General features: G+C 21.5%; 1 protein-coding gene across 6 annotated transcripts in view; it reads left to right on the top strand.

The window, feature by feature from the left end:
• Positions 1–21197, top strand: part of LOC129613631 (AF4/FMR2 family member lilli-like) — a 129262-nt gene extending 108065 nt beyond the window's left edge. For 3 of the 6 annotated variants that reach the window (XM_055527766.1, XM_055527765.1, XM_055527767.1), the window contains 5 exons: positions 1857–2040; positions 3648–3710; positions 6142–6827; positions 12986–13460; positions 19852–21196. In XM_055527766.1, the coding sequence (XP_055383741.1) occupies positions 1857–2040; positions 3648–3710; positions 6142–6827; positions 12986–13460; positions 19852–20858 (2415 nt within the window). In that variant the 3' untranslated portion in view covers positions 20859–21196. Of the gene's footprint in view, positions 1–1856; positions 2041–3647; positions 3711–6141; positions 6828–12985; positions 13461–19851 lie in introns of all 6 variants that reach the window. The other 3 variants (XM_055527768.1, XM_055527769.1, XM_055527770.1) reach the window with 3 other exon arrangements.
• The last annotated feature ends 546 nt before the right edge of the window (positions 21198–21743 follow it).

Raw genomic sequence — 21743 nt, 5'->3', positions numbered from 1 at the left:
AATTGTTTGGATTCCTTAATAGTTTTAAGGTCCAATCCGATTTATTAATAATTTTATTTTTTAATTTAACTGAAAATATGTAGAAAAAAAAATTATTTGCACGTTCAATTTATGTAAAGTCTTATAATAAAAACGTCAAATTTATAATAATTCACAATATTATTTTGAAATAAAATTAATTCAAAGATTATTGTGAATTTTGGGATATTTTTAATATTCATTGTGATATTTTCAAAATTTGCATAATATTTCAAAATATAAAAAAAAAAAATTAAAATTTTTTTTTTATTTCCCCAATATTGTAAACATTTTCCATATTAAACCTGTTATAGAAGGTAGTAAATATACGTATACTTTAGGAAAATTAACAAAAATGAAGAAATTTATCTTGTTGAAATATTTAAAGTTGTCATATTTAAATGATATTTGAAACTTCGCAATTAATAAATCAAATAGCATGTTAAAATAAAGCCAATGCTATTAAAGATTTCAAAATTTTTCTAAATTCTAATAAAATATCAAGTTCGTCCTCCTCCGTATACATCTCCGTTGAAATATATAAATTTTTTTAATTTTTTTTTTGAACTATGGTTTTACAAAATTTGTTATAATTAAATTGAAATTTACTTTGTTCTCTTAGAATATTGTTAGTAAGATCCTGTAGTATTTTTTTTTTCTATTCCTCCCAGAAGCATACATACACACACACACCGTTTTTTGTTAGTATGAAAATTATCAATTTTATCGAATTGCATTTACATTCATATTTACTTTAATTAATTATTATAACATTATAATTAATGAAACAAAATTATTTTTTTATTTTTAAATTTGTTTTAAATTTTATTTCAAACAGCGTTTGTGCATTTATGATATTATTCATTATGTTGTTTTATAAATTTTCCAAAAAAAAAAAAAAAAATAATTAAAAAATAAAAAAAAGTCTAGAATTTATTGCATTTTGTTATATTAAGTTTATTTTCAAGTTTATTGCATCCAAAAAAATTATGATATTGATCCCTTTATTATTGGCTTTGTTAAATTATATTTTTTCATATTATTATTTATATTATAACGAAATCGTTTTAAGTATAACAGTTTTACAATTAATGAAAATGAAAAAAAAACAACAATGTTTTATTATTAAACTTGTTGAAAACAACGTTAAAAATTATTTCCCATAAGATATTGAAAAGATTAACTTTGGAGTCTTAAAACATTGAAATGAGTCAAAGTGTGCTAGGATTAAAAAAAAAACATTTTAATGTGCCCCAACCTGTTTAAAAAAGTAGCTGCCATTTGTAATTTTACACATGCTGTCCGGTATGTAGTTCTTCATTTTTAAATGTTATACTCCTGACATTTAAAATTTTGGACAATTTTTATGTCCCTAAAGTAGGATTTCAATATATATAAAACAATACATATGCCGTTTATTAACTACTCCGGAAATGTAGCAAAATTTCATTCCAATATTATTAAGAAACAGAAAAATGAAATGCGGCATATTTATTACTTATTTTTGGACGGGTAAAAAGAATTAACATGAAAAATTAACTGTTATACAAATAATTGAATAACTGTTATATGATTATATATTTCGTTTTGTTTTTTTCTTATTATAATTTACATTTTTATTTAATTTGCTGCATTATAATGCATTTTTCCAAAATAATTAATTAAATATATACTATTATATAAAATTATTGTGTTAGTTTAATTAAAATACATATTATAAAATTAATAAAATATTGAAACTTTTATATTTATTGTATGATATTAATAAATTTTTTTGTATTTATTTTTATTCTTTTCTTATATAAAAAAAAAAATTATGTTGGAAAATAAATGTTTAGGTAGCAACAAGAATAATGAAAAAAATGATTGATCATTTTGCCACATACGATTTATTTGGACGCGAAAATTATGAATATTATGCACGTGTAACTGGTCGAATATTAAAAGTACAAGATGAATGGATTTGTAGTTTTAGATTTCCACCACCGCCTAGAGGAAAATTAGCTCAACAAAATTATGCACGTAAGTCTAGTTATATGTTTTGAGATGAAAATGAGTATAACATAAAATAATTTAATATTAAATAACAAAAATTAACAATCTTTTGAATTTGTTTTTTTCTAAAATATTAACACTTTAATCAATATAGTTTTTAGAGCTGGAATTAATTTGCAGATTTTTTAAGCAACTTCTTTAACCATCTTCAAAAAAACAATAAAAATTTTAAATTTTGTTTTATTGTTTTACTTTTAATGTTCTTTAAGTTTCGTATATTAATTTAAATTTTATTTTTTAACAATAACATTTTTTCATGTTTAATAGTAAATTTAATTACGATTATTTAGGTAATGGAAATTAATTATAAATTCAATTTTAATTAAAGTAATTCTTGTTTTGATTGCTATGTCATGTTAGTCTGTAATATGTATTCTGTTAATTTTACAGCTATTCAGTAATTCATAAAAATTGTCGAAAATGATATAAGTACGTATATTGTGAGAAAGTTAAATTTAGGTAGAAATAGAGTTAAAAAATTTTAAAAATTCAAAACCACCCTTTTATCTAGCTAATCTTCTACTTTTTCTTATACTTTAAATACAATTCCTCTAATATTTTTCCCGTGCTATACTGTTTTTAATATCTTCAATTAGTTCTATTTCAAAGAAAATGAAACGTCATTTAATCATGACAGCAAATCTATGCGTAGTTTTATCATATCCATAAAAAAGAAAGTTTAGCGCGAAATTGACAACTTGATGCTGTCATCCTAGTTCATGTATATTAATATGAAATATTATATAACAAAAACACTGAAAATAAAAATTTATTTGGAGAAAAAAGATGCTTGAATAGCATATTTGAATAATAGTTTTCACTTACTTGTTTGAAATATACGTAATATGAAAAACGGTTTCAGAATATTTCAAATTGTTTTCTGGTTTATAGATACGAGTAATTTTTGATAAATTTTTGGTTTTGACTTTTTTAAATTAAAAAAATATTTGTGCTAAAGACAAGAAAAAACAGCAAAATATTTTAAAGTTTAAGACATTGAAATTTTATGTCAAGAAGTTGAAGAATGACATTTGGGAGATATTGAATTTGATTATACTCGTATCAATTGTCAAAATTATTTTAATCGATTATGAGTCCAATATTCTTCTGTTATTGAATTTTCGAATCATCTCTACATACCGCTGCATACATACCTAAATAGTTTTATTTTTGATATTTTTGAGAGGATTTTTACAGGAATTGTGCTGCGTTTTTTTGTGTCAAGTGAAAATAAAATTTCATTTTTACAAAAATTATTTGAAAAATAATTTAAATTTGAAGTTTTTTACCTGCAGTTAGTTTTATTTATAATTTATAAATAAAAATTAAATATTGGTTTATAATTTTGGTTTTCATTTGGACTAAATTGAATATTTACTAATTGTTTTTTTTTTTCATACACTAATTTACAATTATGCAAAATAAATTTCATTATTAGTTTTGTTTTTGTCTTTTTTAATGAAAAAGTATTTTGAGAACAAAAAATAAAAAATCAATTTTTTTTAAAAAAGTTTTTTCATAAACTTTTTTTTTTCTTTTTTTTATTTTTTGTTTCTTTTTTTTTATTTTTTTAGTTCAATTATCACTTGAGGCTGAAAAAACGTGGTTACAATGTGAATGCGAAAGATGGGGCCTAAGTGAGTATTCCAAAAAAAAAAAAAAAATTTTTTTTTTGTTTGTTTTGAATTTGTGACGTTTTTGGTTCTTTATTTATTTATTTATTTTTTTTCATAAACTTTGTTTGTTATACTCTCAATTTAATCATTCTAAAGTCCTGTTTTCATGTTTTATTAATGTCAATTCTATATGTGAAATGATTGTGTTTACTTCATTTTGAAATACATTGAAATCTTGTAAAATCTGCTATTATTGAATTAATTAAAATTTTGAATTAAATAAAAATATTTGTAATAGAATTTATAGAAAATCCTACAATTTTAGCAGATTTTATTAAAATTACAAATGTTTTTGGTGTTTAACAAATTAAAAAAAGAAAAAATTACAGAAATTTTATTGCATTTCATTTCAATGTTTTTATTTCTGTTATTTTTTTTTCTCTAAAATGTGTTTAATTTCATGCCATTTATAAATTAAAAAAAAATTATTTTAATTTTCTTTTCTATACATAAGTTTTTTTTTTTAACTCCATACTTTCACTATAATAGTTTTATTAAATATAATTATTTAATATCTGTTTTGTTATTCTCTATTATTGTTTTTTTTTTTTCAAATAAAATTAATTGGAATATTTTCTATGGAGTTTTGGTGTTCATTCACTATTTCACGAATTTTCAGTTCTTTTTTCCATATCATTACGTAACAAACCAAATCAAATGAATGAAAGTGAAATTTCAAATAAGTTCTTCTTTTTTTTTCTTAAGTTCAGTGTACCACCATCTTTTTGCTTTTTTACAAATTTTGTGAACGTTCAATAAATTTTTTTTTTAAGTAAGTCTAAAGCTAAACTGACGTTTCTTTCATTTACATAAAATATTTATATTGTACTACTTACATATATGGTTATAACAAAAATTTAATTTTATTGGGCTTCTATATATACAAATATTTAACTTAAAAACAATCAGTATTTGCCTTAAAAAAAAGTACCTGTTGCATAATTTTAAATAATTGTGAATAAAAAAAAAAAATCTCTAATAAATTTTTGAAACACGAAATGAATTTGATATGAGTAATAAATTTATAGCAAAATAAAATAATTGAGGTAGCAAAAAATCGAAATATTATTAAATTTTAATTCTACGATCTAGCCCACAATTAATAATTAACTGAGTAATGAATGTAATTCTAATGAAATCTGAATCTATTTTCTTGAATCTATTTTCAACAAAAATTTTATCGATGTACCTCACTTAATCCCTTTATTTTCCTTTAACATAATTCTAAATTTTGAACTTAATTTACTCATAATTCAAAATATAAAAATTACAAATTAATAACATAATAAAAATATAATTATAAATTAGCAAATACTGATAGTTTTAAAATGTTAGTTTTAAAATAAGAATTGTTTTAATTTTAAAATTTTCTTCATAAAAAAAAAATATAATAAATCGCACAAATCAAAAATTGAAAACTCATTCAGGTGTATTGATTCTTTGTTCTTCATGGGATATGAACTTGCCATAAATTACATAACAATTTTCTTAAACATTTTAAGGCTTTTGAATAAAAAATTAATACTAAATCGGAATTAAACAATTTATGAATACAAAATTTATTTTTTTCAGAACACAAAACTTTACCGAGATTATTATGAAAAATTAATTTTTTATTTTGTTAAATTAGAATTTAATAATGGGAATTTTTGTTTTTGTGTATAAACACTATATTTAAAAAAAAAAACATCAAAAACTGTGATATTAATTGTTTACAAAGCAAAACAAATCAATCGATTCTTTTAATTTCGATGCATTGAACTTTTGAATAAAAGAAAAAGGAAGAAAGAATAAGACAAATTCTTATTTCACTTTTCAAAAACAGTCGCTTCTGTTACCTATCAACACTTTCGTGTGAATGTTTCTGTATTTTTTTTTTAATTATTTAAAAGATATTAATGTATAATCTTCTAAATACATTATATTTAAATATATACATATTTTTTTTTTAAATAAATTTTCACATTTTTATTATTTCTTAATTTTAACAATTATATTTCCTTTTTTTCACGCGCATCCAATTTTTTAAATCAAATCATAAAACAAATAAATAAACCAAAAAAAAAACACATTTCCAAAAATCCAAAATATAAAAAATAAATTAATTTTCATTTGAAACTCTTGTGCCGTAACCAAAAAAAAAAAACAAAAAAAATTAAACAAACTCGATATTTTTTGGAACAAATATATAAAAAATTATATAACAAAATTAATCAAAAAAAAATGCAACAAACAAAATGATATGACAAATAATTTTATCAAAAAAAAAAAAAAAACAAAAAACAATGTCAAATTTTCTTCCCTAACGAAACAAAACAAAAAATATATTGACAAAAAAAAAACGTATTGAAATTCGAACAAATAAAAAAAATTCTCGGTTCGGCTCAAGTAGTTGCTCAAGAAGAATCGCAATCAACACCAGCTCTATTGACCAGCTCAAGTTCGGCCATTGGTAATAGTGCCCTCTCGCTTGGTATCATTCCAGAATTATCTCTATTAGAATCATGTGCCCGATTATCAGTATCGTTGGAAGGACCGGGTGTATTTTCAGCTGGTAGTGGAGATAATCTATCCCAAACATCACAAAATCAACAACAACAGCAAAAACAGCAGCAACAACAGCCACAACAACACCAACAACAGATAGCAGCTACAGCTGTTGCATTAGCTGCAGCAGCAGCTGCTGTACAACAATCAAAACAATCATCAACAGAACAATTAAAACATTCTTCTAGTTCAAATGGTAATAATAATAATAATAATAATAATAGTAGTAGTAAAGTAACAACACCAACAACAGCTGGAACATTAACAGTAGCAACAATTGGTGGTAATGTTAGTGGCATTGGAATAGTTAGTGCTGATGTTAGTGGTAATAGAGGAGGCAGTGGTGGCGGCGGCGGCAGCAATAATAGTAACAATGGCAGTAATGGTATTAAACATTCCTCAAGTTGTTCATCAACACGTTCCTCGAAATCAGCATCAGCAGCTGGCAGTCATCATCATATGACTATGGATGAATTAAGAGCTGTTAATCGTTATGCCGAAAGTACAAAAAGTTTATCATATTTGCCACAGGTGAGCATGGTGGATTATTATTTTGCATCTTCACAAGTTTCAGTTTAAATGAAAAATAAATAAAAAAAAATTTTTTTTCCCTTTTGTTGTAAAGAAGTTTTCGTAAAAAAACAATTTTATTATTAAAATATTATTAAAAAAAGAATAACATTTTTTTTTTTTTTTGATTTTTTCAAAATTACATATTTCAAAATTATATTAAAAGTAAATATAAATTAATAAAATTCTCTATATACTTAATATTATCTACATAGCTATTTTTAAAATTAATTATTTCTCTTTAATTAAATATTTGTTTTTTTTTTTTTTTTTTAGAAATGTCATAAATTAATGTCAAAAGTAATTTATTACATAATATGTCAATTTAAAAAAGAAGCGTTCCAGCTTTGTTGACAGTAATAGTTTAGAAAATGTCATAAAATGAATAAATTGAAAATGGTTGTAGCTAATTATGATTAGTAACCATTTATTTTACTATAAACTATAAGATTGTGAATTATTTATGGTTGGTATCAAAAAATGTAATTAAAAAATATTAATATTTTTTGTGATTCTGAGTATTTAGTTATTTCATTCCAAACTTTTTAAACTTTTTCAATTGCTTCAAACTTTTGAAAAAAAAAAATTTTGACAAATGAAAATATTCTTATATTTGGTATTAATATCATTCACAATACTTATTAAATTATTGTTGAAATTTTATATTAAAATAAATTTTGTAAGATCAACAAAATTTTCTTGAGTTTTAAATTCATTCCGAATTTTGACATTTAAAAAATAAATTTCAATAAATTTTGGCATAAAAAAATGCACAAAATTAATTTATGACATTTTTAAATAAAAATTTCTTTATAAAAACTACATAATTTTGCAAATATTTATTTATTTTTTTTTTTTACTTCTCATTCCTAAAATATTTTTGTTTTTAAACATATATATTGTATAAAAGTATTTATTCCGTTTAAAATAATTGAATTTAAACTTTATTTTTCTTCTTAAATAAATTCCATTATATAAAAATAATTTATAGTACTTATACTGGATTCTTCATAATGTTTAGTAATTTTAAATAAAATTTCACTATTGTTTTTTTCTATTCATATTTTTTTTTTTCGTCATAATTATATTCTTGTATTATAAAATATATTATATAATAAAGGCCTATTTTATTTAGATTAATTTTATATTTGAGTGTTTTTTTTAAATATATTTATATAAATGTTCAAATAGGAAAAAACTTTATATATATGCATAAATTTTTTGTAATGAAAAACTTTTAAATAAAAATCGTTTCTCAAATTTTAATTTAATTTTGAAAATAAATAATATAAGCAATATAATTTTTCTCTTTTTCCTTTCAATCTCGCCTTTTTTTTTTTTAAAATTTTCTAAAAAAAGAAATTAAATTTAATTAATATATAAATATATTATAGTTATGCTGGCAATATGGGTGCTTTCATATAGTTTAATTGTTTAAATTTTATAGTTATTCTTCAAATACATTTAATTTACATTTTATTTCTCTTCATTGAATAAAGTATATTATATGTAAAAAATTAAAAATAAATGAAAATGAATTTTAGTATAATACATATTAAAAATTAATAATAATTTGCTATATTTTTTTTTTAAAATTTTAAATAATTTTTTTTTATTTTTCTATAAGAATTACGAGTAAAAATAATAATAATTATTATAACGTTTCATTAAAGACGTTAACCCTTATCATACTACACATAACTTATTTACATTGGTATATTTTTGTTTTCTCTAATTAATATACTGTTTGATTTGAAATTATGATCTTAAAATATATATTACGTTTCTTAATATTGTCATCTATTATATGAAACAACTTTTGATGCGATTTCTGTTATACATAAGGTCATAAAATATGTTTTTTAAATAATTCAAATGTCGAAAAATCAAAATCTTTTTGTATTAAATGTCATTTCTAACCAATCAAATATTAAATTTGCAAATTAAAATTTAAAATATAAATAGGATTATTTTTCATTGACATCAATGTTAGACTCAAATAAGTTAATTTGAAATTACTATAATTTTTTGCAATATCAAAATAGAATTAAAATATAAATTGTTACAAAAAGCAATAATCAATTTGATAATAATTTGAAATGAATATTACAAATCTTATATAAAAAGTTAAAAAAATTGATCATATTAAGTACTATTATTATTACACAATATGTTTATCAAAAATTATAACTTGTACTAACATACAAGTACAAGCTAATAATTTTCAATTAAAACATTTTACACATGTCCTGAAAACAAAATGTGTAGTGATTAAGGGTTAATATATATTTTTGTTTTTAATGTAAGTCAAAGAAATAATTGTTTTTATACAAATATATTTACTATAGACTTATTTTTTTAATATAATACTTCAGTTCTCAAAATATTAATAAAAATTTATTTAATATTCAAAGTAAGCTATATATTCTAATTAAATTATAATTGAATTTTTAAAGGATTTTCAATAGTATATTAGAATATTTGTTTTGCAAATAACCTAACTATTTGGAACCATGAAATTGACAAATTACAAAATGGAACTGAAATATTTTATTGAAACCAAAGATAATAAATAAACTTTTTTTTTTTAATTAACATTTTATCGCCTTTGTTTTTTTTTTTTTAATTCATTTTATTTTTGTTTTATGTGTTTTTTGTTTTATATACTTATTGTTTAATAATAAAATGATTTATTTTTCGTGTTAAGAAATTTTATATGTATTAAATTTAAATCATATTTTATAAATTAATATAACATTATGCAATATTATAACAATTTAAAAAACTTTGTTTTGTAATGTATGCAAATTTTACTAACAAAAATTAATAAAAATTAATATTATAACATTTTAGAAGATCAAATATTTTAGATATCATTAAGAATTTATTATAATTTCATATTCATTAAAAATTTAAATTAGAATTAAAAACCAAAACAAATAATATTTTTCTTTTTTTACAAAAACTAAGATTAATTTTTTTATTATGTTACTTACTTATTTCTGTTCCTCTAAACTTTAAATTAAATTAATTAATTATTATGTAACCAACAAAATTTGATTTATATAATCTATTAATAATGAAACAAAATTATTATTTTTTTTTTTTTTTAATTTAATAACATTCAAATTTGGAAAACTCTTTTGTTCTTTTTCTTTAAATAAAAAAAAAAATTATTAATAAAATATAATATATGACATGTTTATAATGAATTTTATATTGTATGAATTCGGTGAATTCTCGGTGAAAGAATGTGTGCAATTTATAAAGTCATATGTTTTTTTTTTTGTTATTCATTTATTATAATATGTATGTATGATCATTTAATATTTATAAATTTTGATTTGTAAAACTTTTTTGTTTGTTTTATCACTTATAATTTCTATCTGTAGTTTAAGATTTCCTTTAATTTTTATATATATAATATAAATTTTATGTTGTACAAAATTTGCTAATAATTTTTAAAAGTATTTTTATTTTTGACTTTGACATTTATATAAACGTCATGTAATGTTTATATATTAATTTGCTATTATAACATTTTGTATTCAATTTAATATGATTTTATTCTTAGAATTGACGTTTAAAATTTAATTTAGATTGACATATACATATATAACAATACATTGAGCATTAAGTATTATATACTAATAATGTACTTATTAAAATATTTCTCTTTTATTTATGGAGCTTTATCCCTGCGTCAATAGTTTTAAATTATTTAAAAAAAAAAAAGTTTCAAAATTTTAGTTCATGAGGGCATGTATAATGAAGTTTTATGCATTCAATGACAATTCGAAATATGTCATAAGAAAATGAATCTCATAAGAAGTGACATTATGGTTATTTAGTGAAGAAAAATTAAAAAGTAAAAATATTCTTGAAATTCTAAAAATTTTATACTTACTAAAATTTTAACAGCTTATGGTAAATTACAATATTTTAATTGAATTGAATAAATAGAAATTACTCGAAATGAGGAAAAATTTTAATCTTAATAAAAATTATTATAGCCACATACATGGAAAATTGGTGACTATTTATATTATTTTTCAATATGACTGTTGTATGTACAAACTTATAATATTTATTTGAAATTTAAGCGGCAGGAATGAAATTGTTTTCGAGATGAATTAAATTCTTTAAAGAAAATATTATAATCTAAATGTTAAAAGTAAATTTAAACAAAACAAAGTCAAAATTTAAATAAATTTTGTTTCGATTAAATATTGGCTTCATTATTCTAAATATGTTTTTTTATAATTAAAATAAAAACTCTGTATGGCAAATTAACTTTGAGGCTCATACGACATGGACCAATACCAAGAATTGAGTACTTTTAGAAATTATTTATTTCTTATTTAATTGTTATAACAAAAATATTTATCGTTGTATCACAAAAATTATCTAAAAATACATAGTTGTACAAATATATTTTATTATATAACTATGCTTTTGTATAAAATATTTTATTACTTTCGATTGATTTAAATTATAAGTTATATGTATACAAAATTAACTTTTGTTATAATAATAAAATTAGTATAATAAATTCATTTTTTTCTCATTTTTATATCGAGGCATTAAAAATTACTTAAAATAAATTTAAAGTTTTTGTATAAAACAATTGAAAAATTTAATAAAAATATATTTTAGTTTTTTTTTTTTTTATGTAAAAATTAGTTTCCAATGTAGAAAATAAAACAGAAAATAAAGCGAAAAAGAAATTTTATTTTCTTCATTGTTTGTGTCTTTCTCGCAGTTAGAATATTTTCTATTTAAAATTATTATTACATATTTAATGTGTCCAGTATTGTCACCCATATATACAGCTTAATTTAAATTACAAATTACATATATTTTTTTTGATTTTACTTCCAATTTTTTTTTTGTTAGAATTTTCTTGTGAAATACTTAATTTTACTACAAATTTCTTGTATATATTTCATGCTCAAATTTTCAAATCAAAACTCTATGAATGTTATATTTTCTTGGAGATTGTTGAGATTGAATTCTTATTAAAGTATGTGACAATCGCATTTTACGATATTATCAAACTTCGTCTATTGAATTTTGGAGTACAAAATACCTTTATTTTTACATTATATTTTAAAATTTTCAATTACTTAAAATTATGTTTTTAAAAAAAGAAATGTAAATTACGTATTTTCAATCATTAGGGAAAATTATTTGCTTGAAAGACTGTTAATGAAAATATTCTATATAACTTGACACATACTTAATAAGAGAAACTCACCAAACTCTTTTATAATACCTACCTTTTTTGATTTTCATTTAATTTTATTTATTTTGAATAATGCTAAATGTTTATGTTATGTTAGATGTTTTCAATTTCCTAAAATTTAATTTTTTTTGTCACTTTTGCAAATTTTAATCTTTTGACATTTTATATATTATTATATAAACTATATATAAATAAAGAAAAAAAACAAGTATTAAAATTCAGTTCACTTTTGAAACTACAACATCGATTACTTCAATATCAAAATTATCATCATTGCCTACATCATTGTCATCATTATCATCCTCAACATCTTTTACAATCAATCATAATTTTGGACAAAAACAACTTAAACCTGATACAACATCATCACAAATAACATATGCACATCCTAATCATCTTGATTCAATAACTTCGGAAAAATTGCCAACGTCCGAATCATTATTATCATTGCAAATATCATCATCACCATCATCCTCATCATCATTATTGTCATCTTTGTTAAAAATTTCATCAAATGTATTAAATTCTATTTCATCATATGCACCACCACAACATAAAAAAAATGTTATTTCAATTACAATCACCATCTTTTTCAAATTTTAATTGTTTAACTTTAAATGGTACATCAAATATAAAACAACAAATACAACAAAAAAATACAAAACAAATTGATGAATCAATAAACTCTTCTTTTCTATTTGATCTACAAAAACCTACACAAAAATTATTTAAATACGCTTCTTCATGTGCTTCATGTACTCCTACAATACCACCTTCTCTTATCACTCCTCTATCTCCGTCATTAACTTTATCTTCTTCAAAACTTGAATCAAAATCACCTGATGTTCTTCATTTTTTGGATCCTATACATAAGGTTCATGAAAGGCAACGGGCACGTATGCGTACACGCTCTGAATGGTTTTTAGAATCATCACGTTTGGGTAGCACTCTTTCTGATGCTTATCCACAATTCTTTGGTGGTAGTACAAATGACGTTCAAGAGCATAATGAACATTTAACTAATAATGCAATGTTATTGATGCTCCATCATCACGCTCAACAACAACATCAGCAGCAACAGCAGCAACAACAACATCAATTACAATATCAAAATCAACAATATTTACAAGTTCATCATCCGCAAAGAATGGATATTTCATCAGGTGATGAGCAAGATTCGATAAGTACTGGAGGTGGTAGTAGTTCAGCTGGTGGTGGTTTACATGGTAGACATGATTTAATTGGTAGCAGTGGTAATAACATTACGACATCTGGTACGACTTCAGGATACTATACTGCTGGTGGAAATCTTATGATGCCCATGGATACAAATTTTCCACCAATATCTGGTAGTTATTCAAATCAAATGCTTAATGCTAATGCAAATATCAAAAACAATTTTATTATCCATAATATTAATAGTAATAACAATTTAAGTAATAATATAAATAATATTAGTAATGCTAGTCAAATGTTAATGCACGATAATTTGCACGATTTCAATTATGATCACAATAATCATTGTCATTCTCCCCATTTAAATAATTCCACATCATCTCCAGTGTATATAGAAAAATATAATAATGTCAATATTATAGCACCAATTACTACTACAATTGCAACTACTATCCCTACTGAAAGTAGCACTACCACCAACACTAGAAATATCAATAACCCAGCAAATACCACTGAAACTGAAACTACTAACAATTCTGATAATTCTTCAATAAATATACCGTGTTATCCGAATTTTACAACTTATCCCTCTAGTAATTGTAATGATAGCAATAGTGACAATAATCGGTGTGGGGTTGCATTTTCATCAATTGGCGTTCCGTCCATAATAAGTCGTATAGAGCAAAGTCAAGGTGATGGTCCACGTGTCATAATTCGTAGTCCAATTGGTAGCATTTTAGAACAAAATTCATCTTCTGATGATGATGAATGTATATTGAATAGAAACCATGACATTCATCGTGCTCACCCTAATCATATTTCTGACGATAATGAATCAATTGCTTCATCGTCTTTAGCTAGCTCAGTGCTTTTATTAAATGGTACCACTTGTAATGAACACGATCGAAATAATCAATTACACTATACCACTAATAGTTGTATTAATATTCAATCAAATAATTATAGTGATATTTGTAATGGTATTGGTGGTTCTAGCAGTTGCTGTAGTACAACATTTGATGGTGGTAGTGCTGATGATAGTAATTATTCATTTTCATTAAACGATTCCAATAATATAATAAACACAAATGCAAATGCAACAACAACAGCATCTACAACCATTCCAACAACAAATACATCAGCAACAATTAATAGTAGTTATCGTTTTAGTAGTGATGATGAACATCACAATAACGAAATTGTTGATTATGCCATAACAGCTTCTTCGCAGTATACTGTAGCTGCACATCGTAATTTTCGTAGACGGACCCGTTATACATGTAATCGTCATGAAAGACAATTATTTGATTTAACAAATCAAGCACAACAGCAATATGAAGAACAATTGCGAATACGACATCAACAAGAACAAGAATCATTGCAGCAACAGTATGAAGAAAATCCTTCTTTTGATGCAAATTATATTTTAACAAATAATCAACAACAAGAATCTCATAATCATCGTCGACATCATCATCATCATCATCACCGTCATAGAGCACAACAACAACATCATCATCATCATCACCATCATCATCATCGTAGTAGTAGTAGTAGTAATAGTAATAATCATAACAATAATATTAATAATGATAGTTATGATCGCCGACATTATTATTCAGCACAGCACTTAGAACGATTTAGAAATAATCGAAGTAGCAATACCAGCAGTCGTGCTGGAACAAATAACAATCGAAATGAATCAACATTTATTTCAATATTATTTACTGTGCTTGACTTTTTATTTTAAAAATTATTTAAGATATAAAAGCAAAATATGACAAAATTTTTATACTCGTGTATCCCGAAAAAGACAAACATAAGCTTTTGCTGTATAAAATTATAACGCTCTTTTCTTGTTTATATTGTATGTATTTTTATAAAAATATTTTTGTTTTATAATTTTTAACATTTTGTAAATATTTTTTATTGTCTAATTTAAGAAATTGATCTGCTTGCCAATCTATGTTTTAAAAAAAGAAGATAGGAAAAAATTTTGCATGCAAAACTTTTTTCATTTTTCACTTACTACCAAGTATAAGACAGCAAAAACATTAAAATGAAAATTGCTCTAATTACTCGCTAATTTCATTTCAAATTTAACTTACAAAATAATAACATTATTAGTTGTAAATAGGCACACATTCATATTTAAACAATAAAAATAAGTAAACGTTCTTAAAATTCTTAATCTAATTTGTAGTATAACAATTTGAATTTTAAAAAGAAATAAGCAATAGTAGAGATTTTGTATTGCCCGAAATCAAAAGTCGTTTGTATTATTATCGAATTCTAATTTTTAATGGGTTTGCTATTGAATTAAATACAAAAAGAAAAACCTGATTCATAAAATGTTTTAACAATATGCTAATTGCTGTTTTATATAAAACAAATTTCAAGAATATTAAATCAGTTTATGAACAAAATTTTTTAAAACAACTAGTAACCAAGTTGGCCCTTGATTTCGTGAACTATTTCTTAAATTTACAAAATTTTTGTTACTTTTATATTTTTATAGAAGTAATGTATAGTATTAGAAAGTGTAATCGCAACAGTATTTATAATTTTATACCTTTATTATAATGGTAAAATAAAATTAATATTATTTTATATATTATATTAATAATAAAGTTATACTCGTATATAAAATTCGAAAAAAAACACTAAATTGGCATTCAGTTTCAAAAAAAAAAATTTATTAACTTGAAATTAAAATCGAATATTTCAGTAAACAAACTCAAAAGTATTATTTTATGTATCAATGTAGCTACTACTTCTCATTCAAAAATTAAATATAATTTAGAAAATTATTTTAAATAATAAAGTTAATAAGTTTTTCAGCAAAAAATTTTCTAATTATTTTTAAACTTAAATGTTTCTAATTTAATTTTTAAGTTTTAAAAAAAAATAATTTATACTACATAATATTGTGATTAAAACTTCAATTCCGAAATATTTGAGTATTTTTATAAAAATTAATTATAATTATTCAAATATTTTATTAAAATTAACAAAAAGTATTTCAAATTTTATTCTTACACTGTTTTACAATATAAGAGGTTATATGTATGGCAACAGATATGACTGATTCTTATTAAAATAATTAACTTAAGTTAACAGATTTTGTTTGAGTAACCAATTAATAATTACTTATAAGAATTTTTCGAAAATATTTAGATCTCTATAAAATTAGGAAATAATTTTGTAATAAATTAATATAATATAATTTAAGAATATTATAAAAACAAAGTTAACAAAAGACTGACTTAACAATAAAAAATAAATATTTTTTATTCTCTTTTTGTTTTCGTTTTTTTGATTTATCATTATACTTTTTTTTTATTTTTTTTGTTAAAATTTAATGTCTTTTTCGGTGACCATTTTCTGTGTGTATTACTAAAATGTCACTAGGATTTTATTAGAATTCATTAGGAATTTATCAACTCTGTTAAAATTATGAGAATTTCAATTAATGTACCTACATAGTTCTATTAGTTTTTTTAATTATGGTATTTGTTAAATATAAAAATAATAAAATCAATTATTATTGCTTTTTTTTAATTGAATTTTCAAAAATCCAATTCATATTCCGAAATAATTAACTACGAGTACTAATAACAGAAAATCAAAATATAAAATATTCCTAATTTTACAATTTAATATTATAAACAATTCATGATACATTGTTAAATGATCATGATATTTTGTTAAATTTTTATATTAAAATAAAAATACTAGATATATTCCATATAATCAAAATTTTCTTTTAATAAAATTTTAAGATTTTAATATTTTAATATCATTATAAAAGTCATAATATTTTAAAGGTTTTTTAGGTAAAAATCAAATAATGATTGCAGGCAATGTCAAATTTCCGATGAAAATTAAACATTTTCATTATTACGCTAATAAAATTTTACTATATCTATAAATATTGTTATTTTATTAAATTTCAATTAAAACTACATTGTTAATTTCGTGAACAATATTATTTGTATGAATTTTTTTTATCTATTAAATTGAGATTTTTCAAATTTCTCATTTCGATTATTTAAATTTTTTTAATTTTAATTTATTTTTCACGAAAATCAAAATTTCTCAATTTCTTTAGGTAAAATTTAAAAGTTTTTTAAATTTTTTACTTGATTTATATTTTATTTATATGATTTATTTAAATTAATAATAATTTTTTTAAGGAAAAAAAATATTTTTGTATTAGCAATTAGTTTTAAATTATAATAATTTTGTTGTTATACACTATACATATTTGTACATATTTTGTATACATACCATTATACATACATGTATGTATGTATAAATAAATTATTTGTTGAAAATGTTACATAATTTCATTTATTTGTACTTTTTAATTATTTTTTTTTAATTGTAAATCATACAGGATATAAATAAATACATATTATTCATACATATATGATATATACTACATATATAACGTATATATATAATTCTTTTAACATAGCTCAAAAGATCATTTCTGTTTGATTTTTTTTTTAATTAATACAATCAATAAAAAGAATAATATATTTAATTTATTTAAAAAAAAAATAAAAGTATGTTTTAATTTTTGTTCATTTTCTTTTCTATTTTTTTTTTTTGGTTATTTAATATCTTTAAGACTTCATAAATGAACAATAAAAATTTTGATTTACCAAAATATAAAAATAAATTTCTATTGCACGCTCTTAATATAATTAAAGGCAAACGAAAGTTTAAAGGAATAAATAACATTCTTAGCCTAGTTTACCTAAGTACACATTATTACAAATTCATTTCATTGTTTAATTTTAATGTTTGTTATCATGTTTTTTTTTTGTTAAATTTTTGTGATTAACATTATTTTGTGAACAGATTGTATTTTATCAGTTTTTTATTGATTTCAAATATGCACATAAATTGACAGACTAATTGTGTATCTCGGTTTTTCATCAAATTTTTTTATTTACTTTCAAATCAAAATTTTCATTATATCTTAATGGATATTTAATTTTTCCAATAAGATTCAGACTCATTTCAATTAGATTTTTTCATTTGTTCTCAAATTACTGACAGAATTTATCACCTTGTGAAAACAAATTGAATAAATAATGAATAAATTTTGTATAAGTTTAAGAAAAACAAAAACGAGATACACGATACGAAAAAGTTCTTCTTACTCGAAAATTGCAACATAAAAATATGTGTATATGACTTAAAGGTTGTCATATACACCTTCTTCTGACTGGGTCTCGCTATACAAATATGTGATGGAGAGTAAAATAGAGAGATACACGATTACATATCATAGTGATTTCATTTACATAACGACTTTATACTGAACACAAAAATGAAAATAAGTTCTTTATTTTCGAAAAATGATTTCTGAGAAAATCGCAATTCAATAATATTTTCATTTTTGCCCTTACAACAACCAAAATCAAACCATTTTCTATGACCAAAATAACAAGTTTTAGAAAAAACAAAATGCTTTGAAGTGTTTTAAGATTCTCTTTATTATTTTCCAGGGGGCAGGGGGGGCAATATTTGAATTGTACTTTGTAAGAGACTAAAATTTTTAATTTTATTAAAACTTTTTAAAAGTGTACTACATGCACTTTACATTAAAAACTTTTAATTATAAAAATTATTTTATATTTTATAATAATTTTCACTAATTTTTTTTTCGATATATAATAAGACGCTATACTTTTTAATTTAACATCATTGAAAATTTGACATAACCCATTGTGTGTGTGTTTTGTTTTATATTTTCGAATCTTTGATTATTCTATATAATTTTTTTTTTTATTATCCATGTGCTCAACTTTTATTTTAAATGTGTAAGTATTTATTTTAATTAATAATATTCTTTATTTTAATATATTTTTTTTTTAATTTGTCTATAACATTTATTAATTCGATCAGAATTTAAGAAAAAAAAATTACACAATTTATAATTAACAAAAATTTATTTTAATAATTATTTATTCAGTGTTGTGTTAATTTAATTTTCTAAAATAATTTTAATTGTATGTAATTTTAAATTAAACCATGCAAAAATTTAAGAAAACAAAGCAACTAACCCTAACGTTTTTTTTCCATATTCCAGCATGAATTATGATGAAAAAATTTTGTAATTTTTGTTATTAATTTTTGAAAAAAAAAGCATCGCAAGCAAAAGCGTTATACCCTTGGCATTTTAATAAAACAAAAAAGAAAAATTTTAATCCCCTTATAGGTTCATAAATAATAAAACAAGAATTTTAAATGAATTTAGGATAGAATTGAGTATTGAATAAATATTAAGGAAACTCATACATTAAATTTTACACTATTTCAAATAAAATTAATCATTAAAATCGAAAATATATTTTCATAAATGTTAATTCAATTTATTAATTTAATAATTATGCATATTATATACATATATATTTTATTATTATTAAAATATCAAATTAAAATATATTTTAATCTCTATTTTTTTTTATTTATTCTTTTTTTTTTATTTCAAAAAAAATTTTTTTTTTGAAAAATTTACGCATTTAAAAACTACAATTAATGAAATAGTTGGCAACATCGGCTTGAGTGCAAGCGCAGAATCAGTTCACATAAAACGTCCATCACGTCGTTATACACGACATCATCCGCATCGCTCATCTTCACGACGTAATAAAGAAAATGGCGGTAAATCAACAATAACAAGCAGTGGTAGTGGTGGTAGTTGCTGCTGTAATAGTTCTACATGTAATCATTCAATAGCTATTAATGATAATATGGATGGTCCAAGTTCAGCATCAGATGCGGCTGGTACTGCTGGTGTATCTGGTGGGGGCGTTCAACAACAACGCTCAAATAGTTTCCGTCAAAAGAAGGCAAATAAAGCAAGAGCTGTATCATTTGATGCAACAACAGCAGCAGCAGCTGCTGCAGCATTACTACCACATCCAAAAGTTAGTTTAACACCAGCATCTCGAACATGTAGTAGTAGCGGTAGCACCAGTTTAGGTGGTAATCATCATGGTGGACGTGGTTCAATCGATGAAGAAACTATTATATTAATGGATACGACTGAATCGACTCCATCTTTACAAGTAACACAACAACAACCACAACATCAATCTGTTATATTAGTCGATCCATCAAGTAATAATGAATTAAAAATTCTTTTAAATGTTAGTAATTCTCAAACACCGCCATCTAGTATATCACCAAATAATAATACTCCAATAATAGTAGGTACAAATATTAGCGACAATACTAATATAACAACATCAACAGTTTGTAATAGACAACAATCGCAACAACAAATCCTTCCTACAAATAATGAAAAATTATTTTTAGGTAATAGTAATATTGTTTCAATTGCAGCAACAACATCAACATCTTCTTTATCAAATATAGCTGTAGGAGTAGCTGGAGCAAGCTCTAGTTGTATAACTGATACCACAAATATACAAGGTTTTAATATCAGTTGTATTAGTTTAAATAAAAATAGTGATGAAAATTTAACAACAGCAACGACAAACACCACACAACAAACAACTAATTTACATTTTCGGCCACCCAGAGTCTAGTTAGTTTATTTAGCTAGAATTTAAAAAAAAAGTTTATAAATTTAAATCTATGTTTGTATGTAAATAAAAAATTAATTATAATATTATGTATATTTAATTTAATTTAATTATTATTAATAATTTTGTTTTCTTTATTATATATTAATATTAAAAGTTTTTCATATTTTAAATAATTTTTTTTTATCAAAATAATTAATAATATAAATTTAATAAGAAGAAAGTCAACATTATAGCATTCAAAGTAAATTTGTAGCATTTAAAAATGTACAAATTTAAAAGAATAAGATATGAAAAATAAAAAAAATTCTATAAAATTTAAGTGTTCAGATATGATAAAAAATGTAAATATGTATTTTCAAAAAAAAAAAACAAAAAAAAATGAAAATATATAATTATATATATAAATAAAAAATATAAAAATTTTACGTTCTAGTAATGCAGAATAGTAATAATTTAGAATTTATTTAATGTAAAACAAAAATATTTTAAAACTATTATAAAACAAAATAGTTATAATTTTTTTCATATTCAATTTCACAATGCAAATATTTATAAAAATATTGTAATAAAATGGATGGCTTCATTTTCAATTTTCGAAAAACACTTTGTTTTAAACTGCTCTTATTTGTAAAATTTCCAATATTATTATTAATAATTACAAACAATTATTGATTATAATATTAAAAATTATTTATGTAGATTTGAATTTCGATAATTTTTTATTTTAGCTAATTTATTCTTAAATTTAAATATTTTAATCAAACATTTTAAAACTAAAATATTTTGAAAAAGAAGAAACAGCCCTATCATGAATTTCCCTCATAGATTTTAAAAAAATATAAATTAAATTAAGAATCTTTAATGGCAGTATAATAGTTTTCCAAT

This window comes from Condylostylus longicornis, unplaced genomic scaffold (assembly GCF_029603195.1).
Source record: "Condylostylus longicornis isolate FDR11 unplaced genomic scaffold, ASM2960319v2 ptg000085l, whole genome shotgun sequence".
NCBI lineage: Eukaryota > Metazoa > Arthropoda > Insecta > Diptera > Dolichopodidae > Condylostylus > Condylostylus longicornis.
This window is presented reverse-complemented; position numbering and strand designations above follow the sequence as displayed.